General features: G+C 35.2%; 1 protein-coding gene across 4 annotated transcripts in view; it reads left to right on the top strand.

Moving 5' to 3' along the window:
* Nucleotides 1–21,900, top strand: part of LOC106052673 (basement membrane-specific heparan sulfate proteoglycan core protein-like) — a 161,726-nt gene that overhangs the window by 112,950 nt on the left and 26,876 nt on the right. For all 4 annotated transcript variants that reach the window (XM_056007474.1, XM_056007472.1, XM_056007475.1 and 1 more), the window contains 23 exons: nt 1,877–2,068; nt 3,138–3,233; nt 3,663–3,749; nt 4,735–4,959; nt 5,574–5,690; nt 5,893–6,020; nt 6,537–6,626; nt 7,010–7,071; nt 9,291–9,560; nt 10,284–10,390; nt 11,104–11,278; nt 12,435–12,557; nt 13,260–13,415; nt 14,199–14,330; nt 14,482–14,622; nt 15,659–15,807; nt 16,233–16,350; nt 17,382–17,505; nt 18,176–18,330; nt 18,622–18,779; nt 19,628–19,742; nt 20,032–20,307; nt 21,572–21,832. In XM_056007474.1, the coding sequence (XP_055863449.1) occupies nt 1,877–2,068; nt 3,138–3,233; nt 3,663–3,749; nt 4,735–4,959; nt 5,574–5,690; nt 5,893–6,020; nt 6,537–6,626; nt 7,010–7,071; nt 9,291–9,560; nt 10,284–10,390; nt 11,104–11,278; nt 12,435–12,557; nt 13,260–13,415; nt 14,199–14,330; nt 14,482–14,622; nt 15,659–15,807; nt 16,233–16,350; nt 17,382–17,505; nt 18,176–18,330; nt 18,622–18,779; nt 19,628–19,742; nt 20,032–20,307; nt 21,572–21,832 (3,457 nt within the window). The remainder of the gene's footprint in view (nt 1–1,876; nt 2,069–3,137; nt 3,234–3,662; nt 3,750–4,734; nt 4,960–5,573; nt 5,691–5,892; nt 6,021–6,536; nt 6,627–7,009; nt 7,072–9,290; nt 9,561–10,283; nt 10,391–11,103; nt 11,279–12,434; nt 12,558–13,259; nt 13,416–14,198; nt 14,331–14,481; nt 14,623–15,658; nt 15,808–16,232; nt 16,351–17,381; nt 17,506–18,175; nt 18,331–18,621; nt 18,780–19,627; nt 19,743–20,031; nt 20,308–21,571; nt 21,833–21,900) is intronic.

Here is a 21,900-nt window from a genome sequence, read left to right as displayed (position 1 = left end):
TCTCAACCACCACTATGATTAGTCATCTACGCTTGAAACACCCAGACTTATTCAACGAAATGACTGCATTGAAATCAGCATCAAGTAATATCACTGCCTGTGCCAGTACGTCTACGAGCTCCAGTGATTCGTCAAGCCTCACACACAAGCAGCAACAAAGCTAAATTGTGGGATATTAATAGTGATAATGCTAAACGCATTCACTTGGCCATAGCAAAGATGATTGCAACTGACATGGAACCTTACCAAGTAGTTGAGAAGCCTGGATTTATTGGACTTTTAAAATTACTGGAGAAAAGATACACTGTGCCTAGTCGCAAATATTTTACAGAACGTGTTATTCCAGATATCTACGACAATATTTCCTCAAAGCTTCGTGAAATGCTATCTGATGCTAAAAGCATCGCTTTCTCAATGGACACTTGGACAGCTGATAATACCACCGAATCATATTTTGGTTTAACTGCCCATTGGTTGAATGAGTCATTTGACCGAAGCAGCTATGTTTTGCATTGTACAAAATTTAATGGCCAGCATACGGCTGCAAATTTGCTGTACTTAAGATATTTACTAAGCCATTATCTGTATTAGATACAAACCAGAAGCGGTTTGTGGCCTTTAAAACACGAGCCTAATGACAAGTTGATGGTGTCAAATACATGAACACAAACATCTACCCACTATACAACTTAGATTGTACTTAAGAAAGATTTACGCTATAAAACCAAGAGTGAACTTTACCTTTGAAAGATTTACATTAGTTACATATATGTTTATATATTCTGCATGAGTTATCCCACATTCTACTTTACAATACATACGCACACACCATCTCATGTTACAAAGATTAGTTTATGATAAGCATATCTGTAAAAAAAAAATGCTGTTCATTTTAATTTATCAATCAGTGATAGAGTTTAAAGTAAGAATGTAAATAACAAAATAATATGAATATAGGTATGTTATATAGAAGATTTGCAAAAACTCCAGTAAAACGAGCTGTTTGAGTCATGTAAGTATCCGGCTCCGGCCGAATAACTAATTGTACTATCCGGTTATATCCGGCTCCGGCCGGATATCAAAAAGTACTATCCGGTGCACCCCTAGTAGATAGTGATTACTACAAGATGCATGCCTTGATTGTTTCACAATATAAATAATATAGCTATGAGGATACCTTATGATACGAAAAGAAAATGTATAATGTGGAAACGATCTACAAAAGGATTTATATTCAGAAAAATGTATGATAGCAATGGGTTTATAGAAGGATATTTTTTTTAAGGTTTCCCCTTTCAGACCTTGCAATCTATGGGGCAGATGATGTAAAGGTCGTCTGTTTCTGTGGCCCATGGTTAAAGTGGGTTAATGTGGCCGGCACAATGACCAACCGCCTTTGCCTTTACTTTTTCCTGACCAATGTCAGGTACCCATTAGAGCTGGGTGGACTCAGAGGTGCCCAAAGATCCCAAAATTAAAAATCCCAGTCTTCACCAGGATTCGAGCCCGGGACCCCGGTTCAGAAGCCAAGCATTTTATCACTCAGCCACTGTGCTCCCATAGAAGGATGTGGTAGTCTGTAAAACAAAAGTTTTTAGATGTTTGATTGAAGTTGTTTTGTTTATTATTAAAATGTATAGAAACTCTAAAAATGAGTTACTTGTTTAAAAGAACTTGAGCTCGTTTTGATTTATAATATGTTAATGTGCTCTTTAGAGTATATATAATCTGATGGGCTTGCTTCACAATTAATCTTTTTTTTTGTGCCATACCAATTTTTAGTATTCTGTGTTAAGCTGCTACAATTAGTTCATTTTTGACATAAATGAAATGTTAAAGACTTTTCTATAGCTGGCATTTGCTGGACTATTTTTAGATCACACCGGTGCTTGATGCTGATGGCTCACACAACTTTGCTCTGGTTAATGGCAGACTTTCCAGAACTGTCACTGATGGCTTTTCTGTCAATGCTGCACGCAATGAGATTACATTCAACAACTTTGAAGGGTCACAGCGAGAGCAGGACAGTCTGTATTTCAATCTTCCACCCAAGTTTAGAGGAGATAAGGTAAGACCTTTTCTACTTGATACTTAATAGCATTCAGAAAGTTTCTAAAGCTCACCTATTTGTTTGTCAATGAGAGTGCTATGTGACCAACACATTTTTGTGAATTAAAAAAAAAGTTATGATTGTAAATATTTTTAGAGACTTATAGTTAGTATTGTGGTGGAAAGTGTGGTCAAGAGGCTAAGTGTGCTTGAACCTGGCTTGGCTTGGCTACCTAGAAGGGGGCTTGAGGTTCGAGACCCGACACTGGCAGAGTTGTGTTTACTGAGCGCCTGAAGGCAGCATGGAAAAACCTAGATACCCCCTCCCCACAACTGGTCCACAACTGAGATTGGACCAAAAGCGCTCTGAGTATGCTATAAGCATGAAAGTAGTGCAATATAAAAGCTATAATTTATTTATTTTACTGTAAACATGTCTATAAATTGATGCGCAAGAGTGAGACATTTTTGAGCAGTTTGTCTTTTCTGAATGAAGGCTGTCAGCTATAGTCTTAAAATTATGTAGGAGCAACAGCTTGTTAGGGCTTCATGTTGCCAGCACAAAAAAATTCCGCCATTTCCTTCCCATTATAAGTCCATTCAAGCAGCAGACTTTAAAAATGATTGAATAATTATTCATCCGCTCCTCCTATAGAACTTATCTGTTGCTGCCAAAAACCTAACCATTTAACAATTATTCATCAGCTCCTCCTATAGAACTTATCTGATGCTGCCAAAAACCTAACCATTTAACATTACTCAATTTTTATTGGCCTTTTTTTTTATTGTTTTGCTTTGGGGGGTGTTGTGACTTTTTAAGACTATATAGAATATCGAATGTACTGGGAAGACATGTTTTAGTGTTTACATTTTCTGGTGGATGACCCTGAAGTGATGTTCTTTATTAGTAACATGAATAAACATACAGACATATATTCACATAATACAATAATAATAATGGCAATATACCACACCCTTATTCAAATTTAACTTAATTTAGTGCAGACAAAAAAAAGGACGGATTGAAAGTTAAATTAAGTTGTTAATACATTGAATATTAATGAAAAATAAAATGCTGTTGTTTAAAGGTCTCATCCTATGGAGGCTATTTGAAATTCACATTGAGGTACACAGCTTCCCCAACAGTTGGCAGAGACTACACAGATCTGGATGTTGTCTTGATTGTAAGTTTCAAACATTTGTACACCTGCCCTTGTATGCTATTTGATATTAGCTTCTTTGTTCTCAGATACATTACAGAAAAAAAAATTGTACACAAATTTTTTTTATTTACAAGGAGAGCCTGTTACATAATTGAATAATAAATTTATATATACATTTTCCTCATTTGTTAATATTTGTTATGAGCTTGCTATACAATGCAATGGAACCAGACCCATGCTAGCCTAATATTTCCTTTTTACCATATTTTCTCTTTGACTCCCTCTTACATGAAGCTGAAAATACTACAATATAAGGAATTAGACTTGTACTAAATATTTGTTAAATCCATTCCTATATTATAAACCTTTTTAAAAAATAAATAGATATTTGCATTAGATTTTCAAACATATATCATTCCAATTTGGTCTTCTTTTTTTTCTTTCTGTTAGGGCAAACAAAATCAGAAGCTGTATCATGTGTTCCGCCCACAACTAAGACCTCGTCAGATAAACAGATATGAAATTCATTTAGTCGAGGTAAAAAGGGCTTGTGCAATTTAACCCATAGCACTTCAGGACAAAACCTGTAGGACCTCATGACAAAACCTGCAGGACTTCATGACAAAACATGTAAAACTTTATAACAAAGCCTCTAGAACTTCATGACATAGCCTGTAAGACTTCATGACAAAACCTGTAGGACTTCATAACTAAACCTGTAGTACTTATGGCAAAGTCTGTAGGACTTCATGACAAAGCCTGTAGGACTTCATTACAAATCCTGTTGTATCCAAATCAGAAACCCCATTGGTAGCGAACCATGCTGAGAATTACTCCCTTAGAGCACGGAAGAGGAAGTGGGCAGTGAGTTTTAAGGTCGCCTTGCCCCCGTACAAGTACAGTCCTAGTGCCACACACAGACCAGTTATCTCTCTCATTTCCTTGTCCCGATTGTCCCTCATGCAAAATGCGACATTCCTAAAGAATGTGGTTTACGGTTTCTTCGTACTCGATGCAATGGTGGCTCCATGTGTTGTAGTTCTCCCTAAACCGTCCAAAGTACGTGCCTATTAGACAGTGTCTGACTCGGAACTGGGCTAGGACAGCCTGTTCCACATGGCTGAGCTCCCACCATGCGTCCTTTTGGTCTGGATCTGCACAACTGCCTATGTCTGTGGTATCCAAACTGTGTGGAAAATTTGATTTTTTTTCATCACACATTAAAAATTTCAGATCTAGAATCTAACTCAAGCTGTTCTAGAAAATAACAAACTGTCTAGAGTGATGTAAAATCATCACAGATTTTGTAAAGGTTATTATTTGTTCTAAATGTTTTGTGATGAAGTCTTGCAATTTTTTAAAGGTTATTTGTTCTAGATGTTTTGTGATGACGTCTTCCAATAATTTTTTTTATTTTCAATTTTCAGCCCATCCTATTTTTGATAAATCACTTAACTATATAAGACATTGGTATCCATTTGATTTTCTGATTTCTTAAAATTCTGAAATGGCTTTCGTTCAGGACTCATTCCAAGACTCAGATCTACTGACACCATCTAGAGAGACCTTCCTGACAGTGCTAGCTGACATTAGTGCCATTCTCATCAGGGCCACCTACCACCATGCCATGCAGTCTGTTACGCTGGGTAACCTGCGCATGGACATTGCAGGGCCCAATGGTCGAGTGGCTGCTCCAGAAGTAGAGAGATGTAGCTGTCCTGAAGGTTACTCTGGCCTTTCATGTCAGGTTAGGCTTACTTTGTCTATTACTTTGTATATGTATTTAACTCTCTACATTGCTTATTTGGGGGTTTCAGTATTTGTATAACTAAAAAAGTGTCTTTCACGTGTTCCATTTGTGGAACATTGTTGTTTTTAATTAAAAAAAAGAATCTATCTAATCATATCACCTTTCTACTAAAGCAGACTTAATACAACAGCACAAAAAACCTTCTGTATAACCATACATAAACTGAAGTGAAACAAAATTAAGTTATTTGTGTTGATTATTATGAACGAATAATAACAAGACTCTGGATATAACTTATAAGACATGAAATCAGCTGTTTAATCTAACGCCATCTTGGTTGACAACAACTGTTACAAGGGATGTTACTCCCAAACACTGAGTGGTGCAACCTATATAAAACACATCAACAATTTGATGCTTGCTTTTTTTTTAGGGAAAAGGGGGGGGGGGGGGAGACTTTAAGTTTAGTCTCATTATTTCTAAGTTGACTATTTTTTCAGCCACTGTATCTTGTTATTTTGTCAGTGAGTAAGCTTGTAGGGTGAAATGTCATCTTGTTATTTTGTCAGTGAGTAAGCTTGTAGGGTGAAATGTCATTTTGTTGTCTCCAGTCATGTGCTCCTGGCTTTGTTCGAGTCCCTGATCCAAGAACTGCCCTTGGTCGTTGTGCCAGATGCAGCTGCAATGGACACAGTAACAGCTGTGACCCAGCTACAGGTGTTTGTCAGGTAGGTAGCAATATTTGGTGTGGAATTCTATGTTTGCACTGCACTTAAGATTTTTTAGTTCTTTTTTTATGTAGGAATTTTCCTTTAGATGTACGTATATGACTAATCTTATGTAATAGATAGACTGCTATGACTGTGTACTTAAGCCTTTGAGTTTATTTGTTTTAAATTTTTCATATATTTTTTTTCCCACCAACTCTAGAACTGCCAGCACAACACGGAGGGAGACAGGTGCGAGCGTTGTATTAGAGGATATTATGGTGACCCTACATCAGGCACACCAAATGATTGCAGACCCTGTGCTTGTCCTCTCACTACCCCATCCAACAAGTGAGTCTTGTTTAGTGATTCCTTTATTGTTATTATTCTGCTTTTATCATTATCTTTTCAGTTTGAATCCATGGGTTTTGTTACGGTGGACCTTAAATCTTACATTCCATTGATTACTGAAAACTGAGTGATTTGAGTTTCTTTAAATTGTCAGCTTTCCCTTTAAATAAAAAAACTAGGCTCCAACACTGATAGTTTTTTTCCAGTCAGGAAAACGGTTGTCTAAAAAACACAAGATATGGATCTTTGTTGGATATGGACATTTTTTTAGATTTCTTAATAATCTTTTTTTCTTTTTGAAGGAACTGCTTTAATTTTTAAAGTAATATTTACAGTTATGTATTTTCCATTTTGTGAGCGCCTTTAATTGCACAAAAACTTGTATGAGTCTTTTAAGTACAAACTATCATCCTTCTGGACAACATGTCTATGTAACCTCAAGTGGCATAGATATTAATTATGTGTAGGAACTCTTGTTTTGGAAGAAACAGAATATGTTGTTTGACTTTCCCACAGTTTCTCACCAACATGTGTATTGGATACCTCAGACAATAGAATCACTTGTGACAAGTGCCCTCCTGGCTACACTGGACGGGACTGTGGACAGTAAGTAATTACATTATTTTCTATTGTTATAGTCATTCTGTATGATACAAAGTTAAGTTTTTGATTCAACACCTTACACTCCAAGGGGAAGATGTTATAGAAACTTATCTATTTCTACACTCATTGAGGCCAACACAATGACCCACTGACTTTACTTTCCCCCAAATTTCAAAATCCCAGCATGCTGGAATTAGAACACGATGCCCCATATCCCCCATGGTTCAGAGGCCAAGCCCTTTGCAACTCAACCATCTTTCCTCCTTGATATGATTGGATATGGTAAAATTGTTGTTCTTGCATATTTAAGAGTTGTATATTATATCACTTATCTACCTTAAGACTCATTCCTCGTAGCTCTCATTTTATGATACTTTTGACTCTAGGTGTGCTCCTGAATATTCTGGTAACCCAAGACAGCCTGGTGGAAAATGTCAAAGAATTCAGCGTGAGTATATCCACTTGCCTGAAAGGCATTTCTTTCTATTTTCTATATTACCTTCTTGTTTGTTTGGGTAATCTAACAATACTAGATGTAGCCTATATGGCATAGCTTTCCATTTTCTATATTACCTTCTTGTTTGTTTGGGTAATCTAACAATACTAGATGTAGCCTATATGGCATAGCTTTCCATTTTCTATATTACCTTCTTGTTTGTTTGGGTAATCTAACAATACTAGATGTAGCCTATATGGCATAGCTTTCCATTTTCTATATTACCTTCTTGCTTGTTTGGGTAATCTAACGATACAAGATGTAGCCAATGAGGCATATCTTTCTATTTCTTTATTACCTTCTTGTTTGTTTGGGAAATCTATGATACAAGATGTAGCAATATGGAATATCTTTCTATATTACCTTCTTGTTTGTTTGGGTAATCTAACCATACAAGATGAAAGCCAATATGGCATATCCTTCTATTTCTATATTACCTTCTTGTTTGTTTGGGTAATCTAACAGTACAAGATGAAGCCAATATGGCATATCTTTCTCCCTATATTTCATTTTTTAAGGATTTCCAAGTAGTCCATTTTTTTTTTACAAAGTCAGCACCTACTTATTTCATTTAAATTTAAAGATGAATTTTTTGTTTAAATGTTGCAGAGCAGAATGCTGCATTCTTTTACTTCAATATCATGGCTTGATTTCAAATGACTTAAATCTTTGTCAGACTTCATTAACTTCATTGATTCAAGTTTCTGTTTTTTTTTTTGTTTTTTTTTTAAACTTTCTCTATTATGGTGTTTATAACCAGGTATTGATAACTCTATGATGGTGTTTTAATGAGGTATTGATGCTAATGTTATATATTTATCTTCATTAATTCCTCTACACTATTGTGTCCGTTAACGGTTGAGCTTGCACTATTTTTCGACCCTTGACCTAAGGGAAGAATTTTACCCTTTGGCAAGGAATAAGAGATTTGCTCTTCATCGAACCCTCTGTCCAGAGGTCTCCCATCAATTAGATCAGTGTTTCCCAAACTTTTTTCTTAACAGGACACTTCACAGATTCCGAGTATTTAGCGGAACACCTTGCACATTTTTTTTAGAGATTTTAATTCACATGGTGGCCAACTAGTTAATTTTTCCAGTAGTTCCAGTGGAACACCTACTCAGGCCTCTTGGAACACTAGAAATACAGTTTGGGAATCGCTGTAGTAGATGATCATTTAATCGTATCTGCCTGTTGTAAGAGCCCCTCCTGAGTTCCATCATAGCATTAAAAATATATAGAATGATAAAATGGAGCTGAATATACATTTAGAAAGTACAGTGTTTTTATGTAATGTTAGCCTGGCCCATGGGAATGTACATCCTTTAGGCAAGTTTAGTGAATAGAAAAGGCATTTATATATCACATCTAAGTCTTTTTTTTTTTTTCTACATAAGATTAATTAATTGGAAATACAGTCTGACTACAAGTGTCCACCTCAGCATTACTGCTATTACAATGACACTATAGATACAAACACAAACAATATACAAAAAAAGCACTCATCCCCCCATATATATATATATATATATATATATATATATATATATATATATATATATATATATATATATAACATTGATATATATGTATATATTATTATTATAGCTTTTATATAGCGCTACTTTCATGCTTATAGCTTGTTCAGAGCGCTTTGGTCCAATCTCATTTGTGGACCAGTTGGGGGGGGGGTATCTAGGAGTTGGTTTTCCGTGCTGCCTTTAGGCGCTCAGTAAACACAACTTTGCCTGAGTCTGGTGTCGAACCTCGAGCCTCCTTCTAGGTAGCCAAGCCAAGTTCAAGCGCACTTGGCCTCTCGACCACGCTTCCCACTACTATATATATATAACATTGATAATAACACACATAACATAATAATTGTAATGTCAATCTTTTCTATTGATGCAAAGGGAGTTCATCATTTTGGCATACTATAATCTTAATTGTAGGGGGCAGCAACATAGTATAGGTATGTCTGGTTATATAAATGGACATGTTAAATGGAGAGTTTTATCATATTATTGTTTATATGGCACTGTGTGCAGTCAATGAATAATTTCAACAGTTTAAACATCACACTTATATTTTGATATTGTTTTACTTTTTTTAAGCAAGCGGTCAATAAAGAAAATATAAACTTTTCATTGTAATATTTTTCATTTTTTCAACAGAGTTTGAAGTGGATGTGAGTCCTGCAATTGTCAGGGAGCCTCTTGGCTCAACTATCAGGTTTCTTTGCACACCTCGTGGCAGAGGACCATTTAATGTGGTATGGAGCAGGCTTGACGGGCAAGCATTGCCCAGCAGAGCCACAATTGGGACTGGTCCCGGCTATGAGCTGACCATCTTAGATGTGGACTACACTGATGCTGGACGATATGTTTGTTCAGTGACCAACCCTGATGGCTCAAATCGAGACACAGGAACACTCTTTGTAGAAAGTAAGTATTATTTTAGTCCTTAGGTAAAAATTAATTATTATGTGGTTTTTTTTTTTGCTGTCCTTAGTACTAAAGATTGTGGGAATAAATGACTACACATTTCCAAATCATATTTTGCTTTTTTGTTACTGAATGTGGTGGTGATAGATAAGTAAAAATATAATCCTGTTTTAGCTGTTTTGGTACTGAATGTGGAGGGGATGGATTGGTAAAAATATACTAGGTTGTGATTTTGTGCAGTATTTGTAATCCAAGCATTGCCAACGTGCGCAAAATAAAATTGTGCCAAAATATTTTGAGGAGATTATGAGATCTATACTTCATTTACAAAGCCATTCAATTGTGTTTAATAAACTACTTCATTTTCTTAAATCTATTAATTAATGCTGATTTATTTTCTTTGTTTATGTGTATAGATATTTTTTTCAAACATTATTTTGGAGTTGTAAATTGTTTGTTTTTTTAAATAATAAATGTTTGTATATTGAAATTCTGAAATAATGCAGTTTTTTGTATACTAGCCCCCAAAGGGTAAAAACAGCTATTGTCTTTGTGCTGACTGTGCTGTCTTTCTGTCTGAAAAGTTTCTGAAACTACATTATTAGAAACAATTTTATAGCAGGATTAAGGAATAAAGTTTATAATTCAGGTTTTTAACTACAATATTATTTTTTTTTTTTATATCAAACTACTTCTGTAAACATCTATGGGTTTTTATTACAGGACCTGATTTGCCTATAAAAGTTAGAATTCAAGAACCCACTCGACTGGTCAAGCGGCAAGGTGATCAAGCCGAGTTTATCTGTGAGGCTATCCAATATAACAGCGCTGTAAGTTTCCCACATATTCATCTCAGATATTAAATTTGTGTCTAAACAATAAGCATTTATTTCCAGATTCCATTTTCTCCTCCTTCATCTATTGTTTGAGGCACGGTGGCTGAGTGGTAAAGTGATTGGCTTCTGAACCCAGGGATCCTGGGTTTGAATCCTGTTGAGGACTTGGCTTTTTAAAATCCAGTATCTTTAGGGTACCTCTGAGTCCACCCTGCTCTTAAGGGTACCTGACATTAGTTGGGGAACAGTTAAGGCAGTTGGTGGTTGTACTGGCCACATGACACTCTTGTTAACCATGGGCCAAAGAAACAGCTGATCTTTACATTATCAACCCTATAGACCACAAGGTCTGAAAGGGAACTTGGACTAATACTGAAACATGATAGCAAAATATTATTATATTCTTTTTTATGGGGACATGGATCATTATGTTAGATGTTAGCCTAGCACCTAAGGCTGGTTCTGAGGTAGTTGGTTAGAGTCATCATTGGAGCTTATCTATTTTTAACCAAATTTTCTTTTTTCTCTAGTTAATTATTGTACCCTGCTATTATACAATACATCATGTTTATTCATAATTTGTTTCACAACTAAGGTAATTAAGCTCCATTAATGTTTTAAGGAATTTTTTGCCTGAAATTTTTACAAAGCCTTTTTTTTTTTTTTGTAGTGCTTTAAATGTTTGGTTTAATTATTTTATTTTTTAGGCTAATTATGTTTTGACCTGGAGGAAAGATGGCGGTCAGCTACCTTCCAAGGCTGTTGAGCAAAGCGGAGTTCTGTACATTCCAGACCTAGACCAGAATGACCTGGGCCGCTACACCTGCACCGGTTCACAGAGGGGCAGTATAGACAATGCCACTGCTGAAATCATGTTTGGTGGTAGGCATAATTACTCCTCTCCTCTGTAGTTGTCATGAGATATCATTTTGTATTTGACATGAATTCTTGAACAGTGCATATGATGGATGTAATGACACCAACGAATAGAAATATGTTGAAGTACTTAATTTTTGTTTTTACCTCCCCTTGAACAAACCAGTTACTGATCCGCAAGTCCAGCGGTTTCTTTTTTTTTTTTTTTTCACACCTTATCTTAGCAAGAATCATCTTAGCAACTCTCTCCCATCTAAACTATTATTAAAGAATAGGCTCACAGAAGTCACAGTTAAAGCTGCTTTCCAACTTGTACTTGTACAGCGCACATAACCAGCTGGTCATGCATATATAAACTGACATGGTTAGCGTGGGAAGTGTGATCGAGAGGTCAAGTATGCTTGAACTTGGCTTGGCTTGGCTATTTAAGAAGGGGGCTCAAGGTTTGACACCCAGCTTGAGCAAAGTCGTGTTTACTGAAGGCCTAAAGGCAGCAAGGAAAACCTCCCAGATTCCCCCTCCCCCTGCTGGTCCACAAATAAAATTGGACCATAGAGCTCTGAGCATGCTGTAAGCATGAAAGTAGCGCTATATAAAAGCTATAATTTATTTATTTTTAATTAATACATATGTGTAAGAGAAAACTCAATGGGCGGGACATGTAGTCCGCATGCCAGACAATCGCCTTCCCAAACGACTTCTGTACGGGGAGCTGTGTGCAGGAAAGTGCTCCCAGGGAGGCCAATACAAGAGCTACAAAGACACTCTCAAGAGATTTTTCAAGGAATGCGATATTGACATTCACGGCTGGGAATCACTAGCTCTCGATCGCTCCTCATGGTGTGAAGCTGTGAGTCTCGGAGTCTCAAGATTTGAAGCAAGAAGAATGGCTAGAGTGAAAGAGCGCCGAACCAACAAAAAGCTGAGAGAAGAAGCAGGCCTACCTTGCAATTGACCTAACCCACCCATGCCGCATATGCAGCCGGCTTTTTAAGCGAGGATTGGACTTCTAAGAGTCCATAGGAAATGAGAAATGTGCTCATCTTGGACCACGAAGGAGGATATATATATATATATATATTGTTAGATTGAAAAGTTTCGAAGACCTTGAATAGTTAGAATCCAGAAAAGTTTTAAACCTTTCTTGTTATTTGTTTTTCAGAGATCCCAGAATCCCCAACTGTCAGAATTGAGCCTCCAAGTATAAGAGTCCAAGAAGGACAGAGAGTTGAGTTAGTTTGTGTTGTTACTGGAAGTCCAAGACCAACCATTAAATGGACTAAAGGTAAGAGCATTTTTCTATCATTGTTTCATATGTAGCCTAAAGAGTTTACAGTCTACTTGTACACAGAAATCTATTCCAATTTGTATGGAACATTCCTTTTTTGAGACAAATGTCTATGCATAGAATTTCCTCCTAAGGGTACATGTGTCATTGATAGTTTGAGCCATTATGTTTGGCTCTGACTCAGTTGCAGAAGCTGTTGGGTAGAGCACTATAGACCTTATGTCTCAGGGGGTTCCACTCTTTTAATCTGGGTTGACATCTGAGGCCTTAGCATCACAAAGGAGTGAAGACTTTAACAATTTGACTGGGCTTAATATCAGAGCCACACAATCAGGATAAGCATTGGACTTAGGTGTCAGAAGCTACTTTCAATACATTCTATTTGAAATATTTTAAAATCAATGGGAATTTATCCCAATTTGAAACCTTCAATGAATATTCCATGTCAGGGGCTATTTGCAATGCATTCTATTTGGAATATTTTAAAATCAATTGAAACCTATCCATATTTTAAACCTCAATTAAATATCCCACATCCAGCCATATTCAAATGCAAATTTTCTTCAAAACTGATGTTCAAATTGAACAAAGAAACAAATCACAATTTGTAAATAAAATGTTTTCTTGATGTTGGTTTAGGCATTTGTTTGTGCATTGTGGATCTGGTAACGTCAATCTTATATTGTTTATCATTCATAGGTAACACAGATACCTTACCTCCCCATATAATAACTGACAGAGAGGGTCGGCTCATCATAGAGTCTGTTTCACCCAGTGATAGAGCAGCTTACTACTGCATTGCAGAAAACTATGTTGGCACTTCAAGGACAAGGGCCACAATTCTGGTCTTACCAGGTGAGTTATCTCTCATTGAGACTAAACATTCAGCTTTGCTTCACAATATTATGAAGAAATTCTTGCTACAATCAGGAAAATATTTGTTTGTATTATTTTTAAGACCATTTCTGCTTTTTGGAAGAGCTTTAAATTTTGCTAATGCTGTTTCAGAATCTGCTAGGGTTTTTAATTTCTCAGAAGTTCCTTTAAAAAAAATCCTTACTTTCTCTGAATTTTTACTAGCAATGCCGAAGAGATTAACACTTTGTAAACAATTTTTTTCATTTTTGTGGATAAATAAATCAATCTTTAATGCTATTTCACCTTTTTTCTATTAACCTAGAAGCTTAAGTTTTCTTTGAAAATCTGTTAGAAATATAATTTTATAAAAAAAAATATATATTTATTTTTATTAAAATTGTGTAAAAAAAAATGTTACATTTCATTTAAGGTTTACTTAAACTGGATTATTAGTGCGGTAATAAAAATAAAGCATTGTCTAAGAGTCTGAAGATTAAGAAATATCTTATAGATTACAGACGTTATATTAAAAGTGAAGATAATTACATCCTATGCATTTCATGTGTTAATCAAGTCATGCATATTGATCAGTGACTTAAATTCTTATAAGTTGTTGGTGTTCCTAGCTGATTCAGGCAACCCATTTCATGTCCGTAATTTATAAGTTAAGAAGCATCTAACATAGACAAAGCTGTTGTATGTAAACACATTTTTTTATATTTTACAGCAATACATTGTTTGTGACTACTTTTAAGAACCCTAATTTTGCATTTATTCTAGCAACTGTTGCTCGAGTGATTGTCCGCAGAGCTGACATTATAGCAATCGTTGGTCAGAGTGAGCAAATGGTTTGTGAAACTGATGGCACAGGAGTAACCCTGCAATGGTCCAGAGAAGGTGGCCTGCCTCCTGGTCAGTTGTTGTTCCATCTTATTTGCTTATAAAGTTTACTTACAGTCTAGATCTGAAACCTAAAATTACGACTATTCAAATATAATCTCACATCTTAGTTTACTTTAAAAATAAAATTGTTGATGTATAAAATTGTTTTTTTTTCTTCCAGGAGCTAGACAGAGTGGTGGTGTGTTGACGTTGACCAACATTCAACCTTCATTTGCTGGGACTTACCTTTGTACAGGCATCAGCATAACAGGAACTGTCATTGGAAGAGCCACATCAAGACTTACAGTGACTGGTTCAATAAGTGAGAAATGTTATATCTTGATATTCTTAACCTAGAGCTCATCCTTGTCTTTACATAGCCACAAAACTTAAAGAATGAAAACAAAATGTTTCAAAGTTTTTAACATAAAATAAGAAGAATCAAGAACAATGTTTAAAATGTGAATCAAAATGAAGACAAAAGTCATTTATGACTTCTGATTCTTTATCATTGTCACCTCATCCAAAGGGAAACTATTCAAGATTAAATTTAAAACCATTTTGGGAGGAAAGAAAACAATACAACTGACTTTTTAATTCTTTGTCTCCTAACTGACGATACCAATGTTGATTCCACCAGAATGTGGTAAATAATTACAGAGAGAAAGAGTTAAGCATCAGCGATTATAGGCTGCAGACTGGGTTCAAATCAACAATGTTTATGTCGATTAGGAGAGAAAGATTTAAGGGTTAACTAAGTCATTTAACTGTCCATGAGTAATTAAACGATAGTCTCCACCAGTTAGTCCTCGAATTTTATATTCAGATGAACTACCTTGGGGCTAAGATCTGGACTATATAAATGCATGTAGAATGTCTCTTCCCATGAAGTTTGTATGACATTAGAAAATACGTCTTTTATTGATGTTAAGTTTTCTATGTTCAAAACATTCAAACTTAGAATCAATTCAAGTTTCTTGAATCATGCCAGAATGACCCAAAACATAGGTTTATAATCACTACATTTTCTATCATTCATTAGCTATAGAAGCACATAACAGAGAAATGATGAATGTCTTATAATGTCGTGAATTGATTTCAAGATAAATTATTTTATATTCATTTCTTGCTTATAAATTAATGTGAACATATTTACTTTTATTATACTTGTTTCCGTCCTCAGGGGTCCAAACTGACTTTTATTAAAACCAGTTATGTGGCAACTCCTGAAAAAAATTCCTTTTTTTTAAAGATACTTTTAAACTGGTTACTTTATATTCTTGACTCTGAATCTTTTCTATAAGGAAAATGCCATGCATTTCTCTAACCATTTTATTTTTCACTTTTCTGCACAACAGATGTAAAGCCTACATCCAGAATAGAGCCAGCTGATGGACTAACTATTGGCTCAGGAACAACAGGAACACTGCGATGTATTGTTACTGGTGAGCCAGCTCCTACCATTGTATGGACTAGGTCTAGAGGTCCACTATCCAGCAACCACCAGGTATCCTTTTTGTTCACAGACACTGTTTAGTTGGTCATTACAATACAGGCAACTTTGACTTAGTGCTTTTCCTTTAAGTTTTAGTATCTATATCAACACAGCATACATTTGTTAAGATTTCATAAAATAGTCTGAACCCCCCAAAAATTGATCTGTTGAAGATATAGGATGAGAAATGTTTCTACCTAGAGGAGATAACAAAGAGAAATAGATTCTTCAATTGTTAACTCATAAGCACAATTAACTCAAACTTATTTTTACTCTTGGCACTATGAAGGAATGTACATTTTTTTTCTCTTAGCACAAAATATCTCAGCCAATAAAATTATTTACTCCAATAAAAAAAACAACAAGGAAGTCATTCTTAAGTCTGTAATTTGACATCTAGCAAGATCCAGGAGAATATATACATAATTTTTCCCCAGGTGAGAGGTGATGTCTTAAGAATTCTCCAGGCTACACCAGAAGATCGTGATCGCTATATCTGCACTGCCACCAATGAGGCTGGTGTCTCAGTAGCCACTGTTGTTGTTAATATTGAACGTAAGCTTTTCTTCCACCGATGTATTGGTTGTCTAGCTAGTCCAAAAACAAAACATTCTGTGCTGAAAAAGTATTTGGAAAGTTATATTTATTTTTTATATCGAAATCAATCGGAAACCTTTTAAATGATATTTAAAATTTTGTTGTGCTGGGCACATGACAGCTTTGTTCACCGCTGGCCATAGAGATTGCAAGGTCTGAAAGGGAAGCTTTTGCTTTTATATTTTTGTAAGGATGATGTAATAATAGTCCAATAAATTAGAACAGCTCTAAGTCAGCATCGTGCTGAAACTGTGAAATGAACCAAAAGAAACATAGACCTTATCACACAACTCAAGTTTAGTTTCATTCTACTACAACAAGAACAGTTCACATTTGTTTGTACTATTGAAAACTTATCTTGTTTTTTCTAAGTAAAATTGGATTACATGTTCATGCGAATTTTCATCCATGACAAGTTGTATTGTCATTCAGGAAGTATTTTGTACAAAGCTTATATCAACTCACTCTGTCTAGTCTGCCTGTCTGTTAGTGCATACATTATTTCTCCCACACCCATTCTTGTATCAGTTTGAAACTTTACACAATTATTCATTTGCATAGACAGGACATAAATCAATTTTAAAAAGTAATCATTAGTCAATTAATTACTGGTAATTATTGATATAGTTTTAATTGTTTAGTTCTTCTCCTTTAGATATGCCTTGTTTTAAAAAAAAAGGATTTTTATATTTTCCTTGTTTCACAATGTCACACTGCTCAGAAAAAAAAAGATATGCAAATAAATGAGTACATATAAAAGATTTATTCATCAATTCCCATAAAAAAAAAATTTTCTGTAAAGATTTTTATTCATGACATTAATCATCAATGAATAAGTTTTTAAATTTTTTTTTTGTTGCTGTAAACTAATGGCTTAGTCTTCTTAGTCTTCTTTTAAAGGACTTAAGTAAAGGTGAAGTTTATTGCTCTATGCTTATCACCATCTTGATCTGTAATGAAGTCTCTGTTTATGTTGTTGTTTGCAACAGGCCGTGAACCTCCTCTTGTCACGCTGTACCCATCTGTCAGCCTGATCAAAAGACAAGGTGAGAGTGCCATGTTCCAGTGCAGAGTTACCCAAGGCCAGCCTGCACCTACAGTCACCTGGACCAGGTCAGTTGAAACATCTTTATCGTGTTTAATGATTTGTTAGATAAGTATTTTCTTTCCAAGCGTTTCAATCAATTTCTTTGACACTTCATGATTTATACATACATATTGACTTACAACAGTATCTGGCTAATATTTTCTTTTGGTCAAATTTCTGAAGAATTCTTTGGATTCATTTTTTAATTAATGGATTACTTACATTTTTTTTGAAAACCAACAAACTAGTACACAAGATAAGTCATTGAAAAGTTTAAATATATACCTGGATATGGTTTTGACACACTTTAGAAGGGCTCATTGAAACTTCGCTTAAGTTTTACATTCAAAACTCTAACATATAGAGGAACGCAAGGTACAACAAGCATAAAAAATAGATGATTAAAAATATATACACCTGAAGCGATATTGCTACAATATTAAGAAAACTGCGCTATTCTAGTCTGACAAAATATCTTTGGAGTAGAAATAAATTAGAAACGGGCTAAAAGATTGTTCTCTTAAACTAGAAGATAGTGAAAGCAATGAAACCTACTCTTCTTTTATTTACCCTAGTTTGTTTTTCCCTCACAGACTTGAAAGGTACCTTGGGTTTATGTTTAGATTCATATTTAAGAATGTAGGAAGAAAAAAAAAAGGACTTTGTCCAACAACTATTTTGATTTGATTCTTCCAGAGCTGGTGGCCTGCCTCTTACAGAGAGAACCAAAGTTGAACAGAATGGAGTGCTGATGTTCCGTGACTTGACTCAACGAGAACAAGGAGAGTATATCTGCACATCTGAGAATGTGGTGGGATCAGTCTCTGCAACAGCAAGTCTCAGGGTTCAAGGTACTTAACTCTCACACACACGCACACACACAAGCTTTAACTCAATAGCTCTGATTTCCAGTCTCATTGTGATGATGGTTTTGATGATAGGAAAAGGAATAAAGCTGGAAAGGGGTGGAAGGATTTATTAACTAATACTAAACCTAAGTTAGTACTTGATTGCAAATAGGTTGCAAGGTGCTTTTATAATTCTTTTAATGTAAGCAGTTCTCATATCTAGCGGTCTTACCTTAAGGTAACTTATTGTCTTGAAAATGAACATGTTGAGTTTAAATATTGATTGTCATTCAGGTGCACCAGTCATTGAGATCACCCCAGGTACTACAATAACTGTTGAGGAAGGCAGAAGACTGTATATTGAGTGTGTGGCCAGTGGTGAACCAGCCCCTGATGTCTTCTGGAGATCTGAAACCAGGAGGAGGTCAGATGTGCTTCCTGATGATGTAACTGTAAGTGGATTTAATGACTCAACATATCTTATAAACATATTTAACAGGATGTCAACCTAATTCCTTTTTTATCTATTAAATTGAAAACTTAAATCATAACAGGCAGACAACTTCATATTCAGGAGAGTGTGTCATGTGTCAAAATATATAGGTCACATTGGGTATTTGTAAACATCACATTAATATCTTTATTAATTTTTAGACTCAAAGTGATTTGAAAATCGGCAGAGCTTTTTGTTTACTGTAAACTCTATTCCAAGGGTGGGCGAATTACAGTTGGCAGGTTGAATGGGACTTAGCAGATTGTTTTTTATGCCCCCTGGACACACATATATATTAGTAGTATTATACGATTACATTAACAGTTAAATGTATATATAGGAGTATTATAACATTGCATAAACAATTAAATGTATATATTAGTAGTATTATAAGATTGCATTAACAATTAAATGTATATATTAGGAGTATTTTAAGATTGAATAAACATTAAAATCATCACATTAATAAAAACTTTTTATTTCAGGACAAATTTTAATGTAAAAAAAATACAAGAATAAAATAAAAAGTATATTAGAAAACTAATTTAAAAATCACATTGAGTGTAAACATTAGATTATTAATACAGTTATGAATGGGAAATGAAATAACATTAAGATTTTCTTAAGTTGTAAACCATAAGTAATATATATGTATCTCCCCCCATACCAGAATATTTTTAATGCAGCCCTTCAAATAACAAGTTTGTCCCAGATTGTGTACACTCAACTTATCATGCATCTTGTCTTTCTGTGTCACTGTTTCTGTTGAAAAACAAAAAACAATGATTTCAATGTCTGTATTTCCAGGAGAATGGAAGAAGCAGGTTGGCATTTGATTCTGTACAAAAGAGTGATGCAGGTCGATACACTTGTGTGGCAAGAAATGAATTGGGTGAAACTAAAGAAACTGTGGAAGTCATAGGTGAGTCCACCTAAACTTAGGACTCTTTTATGTCCTACTGATTCCTGACAGATATAATTATAGTGATTTTAATAACTTTTTTTGTAATTAATTTTCATAAAGTTCTCTTTTTTTTATTTAAACCAAACCCATGATTTAAATGTTTTATTTTCAACATTTTAATGTCTTTCCATTTGAACATAAGAATATAAGAAATTTAAAAATGCAAGATTTTTTTTTATATTAATACATGCTATAATCATATTAAAATAAACTTTTCTCTAATAGCCAAGGTATTTACAATTTTCAGTAAATGATGCCAGTGGAAGCCCTGAGACAGACCTTTCCATTGTGGGCCCTAGCAGGCTGACTTACACCGTGGGTCAGTCTATTGAACTCACTTGTCTGTCCAAGGATTTGCCCAATGCACAAATCACATGGCGTCGCCCTAATAGGCAGCCCTTGCCTCCAGGCAGCAGGGTCAGCAACGGAGTTCTGTACATCCCCAGGATAACCCCTGAGTACGCAGGAGAGTACATCTGTTCTCTAGCCAATGACTTCCAGACTGTCTTCATTACTGTCACTGGTAAGCTGTTGGTCTTCACACTAAATACATGAGTTTTTTAGAATACATCTGTTCTGTAGCCATGGAGCTCCAGACTGTTTTCATTACTGTCACTGGTAAGCTGTTGGTTTTCACACTAAATACATGAGTTTTTGAGAATAGGTCCAGACTGTTTTCATCACTGTCACTGGTAAGTAAGCTGTTGGTTTTCACACTAAATACATGAGTTTGATGGATATTTAGGCACGTTGTCCTCTCATGCTAACTTTAAACTAAAATTAATGGTGAAATTATAGTTCACTTCGGAATTGGAAATTCTAAGCATATAGTAATTGTAGATTTTTAGTACTGATTCAGTTTTTAGTTATCTCGGAGTGGTATCCAACAAGTATTTTAGATTTTCTTAAATGAAAATTTTAATTTTATACAAGTTACTTAATCCCTTTGTGTTGTAATAATCTAATTTGTTATTGTGTAATATGTGGCTGCCTGGTCATGTGGTATGCACTTTGAACTGGGAACCCTGTCCACTGCCATCCCTACTGTCCTGTGGGAGGTTAACGGGTTAGGATGTAATAATTTTCAAATCTGAAGGAACATCCAAAATATGTAAAACAAACATTTAAATATATTTCTAACATAATTGTAATGAATTTATTTTAAGTACATTTAATCTTAATTACCTTTTTTTTTCTACTTGGTCTAGTCTAATAAACAAATGTTGTGGAATGAAGATGTGCAAACCAAACAAAAAATGATTAAACTAGATGGGACTGACGCCCTTGTTCCTTGACTGCCACAGATTACTTTTGTACAAGTGTTTTACAAACTTGGGAGTGTCTTACAACGTTCAAGTTTTAATATGTTTGCAGTTTGAAGGAGCAATTTAATTGTATTATTATAATTGTAATCACTGCTTTAGTATATAGCATGTCTTCCATGCTCCTATAGCAAACTCAGTGTGTTTAAATTCTTTAATGGACATGTGTGGGTGATGGTTTCCATTCTGCCCATAGGTGCTATAAAAGCACAACTCATTTGAAGTCCATTGGATTCTGAAATAAAATATTCCTATTCTACATCAGGGTTCGAACTTGAGTTCCTTTAGTTACCTAGCTACTCAGGCACGCATACAATGTCAGTTTCATTTATGTTTAAGCTATTTTTATGATAGGATACTCACTATATTGTTATCATAAAATGGTTCTGTTTAAAACAGTTTTTAAAAAAATATTTGATGTCCGATCTTTTCTAAAGAGTACTTCAATAATTTTTTTTTATTCAGTGACATCTAATTTAGTGATTAGCCCGTCCTCAACAAGAGTGAGAGCTGGAGCAAGTTTACGTCTTAGTTGCCAGTTGGGTGGTTCATATCCTTACACTGTTGAGTGGAGCAAAGAGGATGGTGTCTTGTCCCCACAGGCCAGGGAAAGCAATGGAGTCTTGGACATCAGGCAGGTGACCAGTGCAGATGCTGGCCGCTACAAGTGTGTGGCCACCACGGACATTGGCTCGAGTGAAGCCTATGCTGATGTCATTGTTGTAGGTGAGAATGATGGTCGATGTCTTTAGGATTTATTCATTCACAAATGCAGCATAATACAAGTAGGAAAG

Source organism: Biomphalaria glabrata, chromosome 13 (assembly GCF_947242115.1).
Source record: "Biomphalaria glabrata chromosome 13, xgBioGlab47.1, whole genome shotgun sequence".
Taxonomy (NCBI): Eukaryota; Metazoa; Mollusca; class Gastropoda; family Planorbidae; genus Biomphalaria; species Biomphalaria glabrata.
Note: the sequence above shows the minus strand (reverse complement) of the source record. Positions and strands in the feature narration are given on the sequence as shown.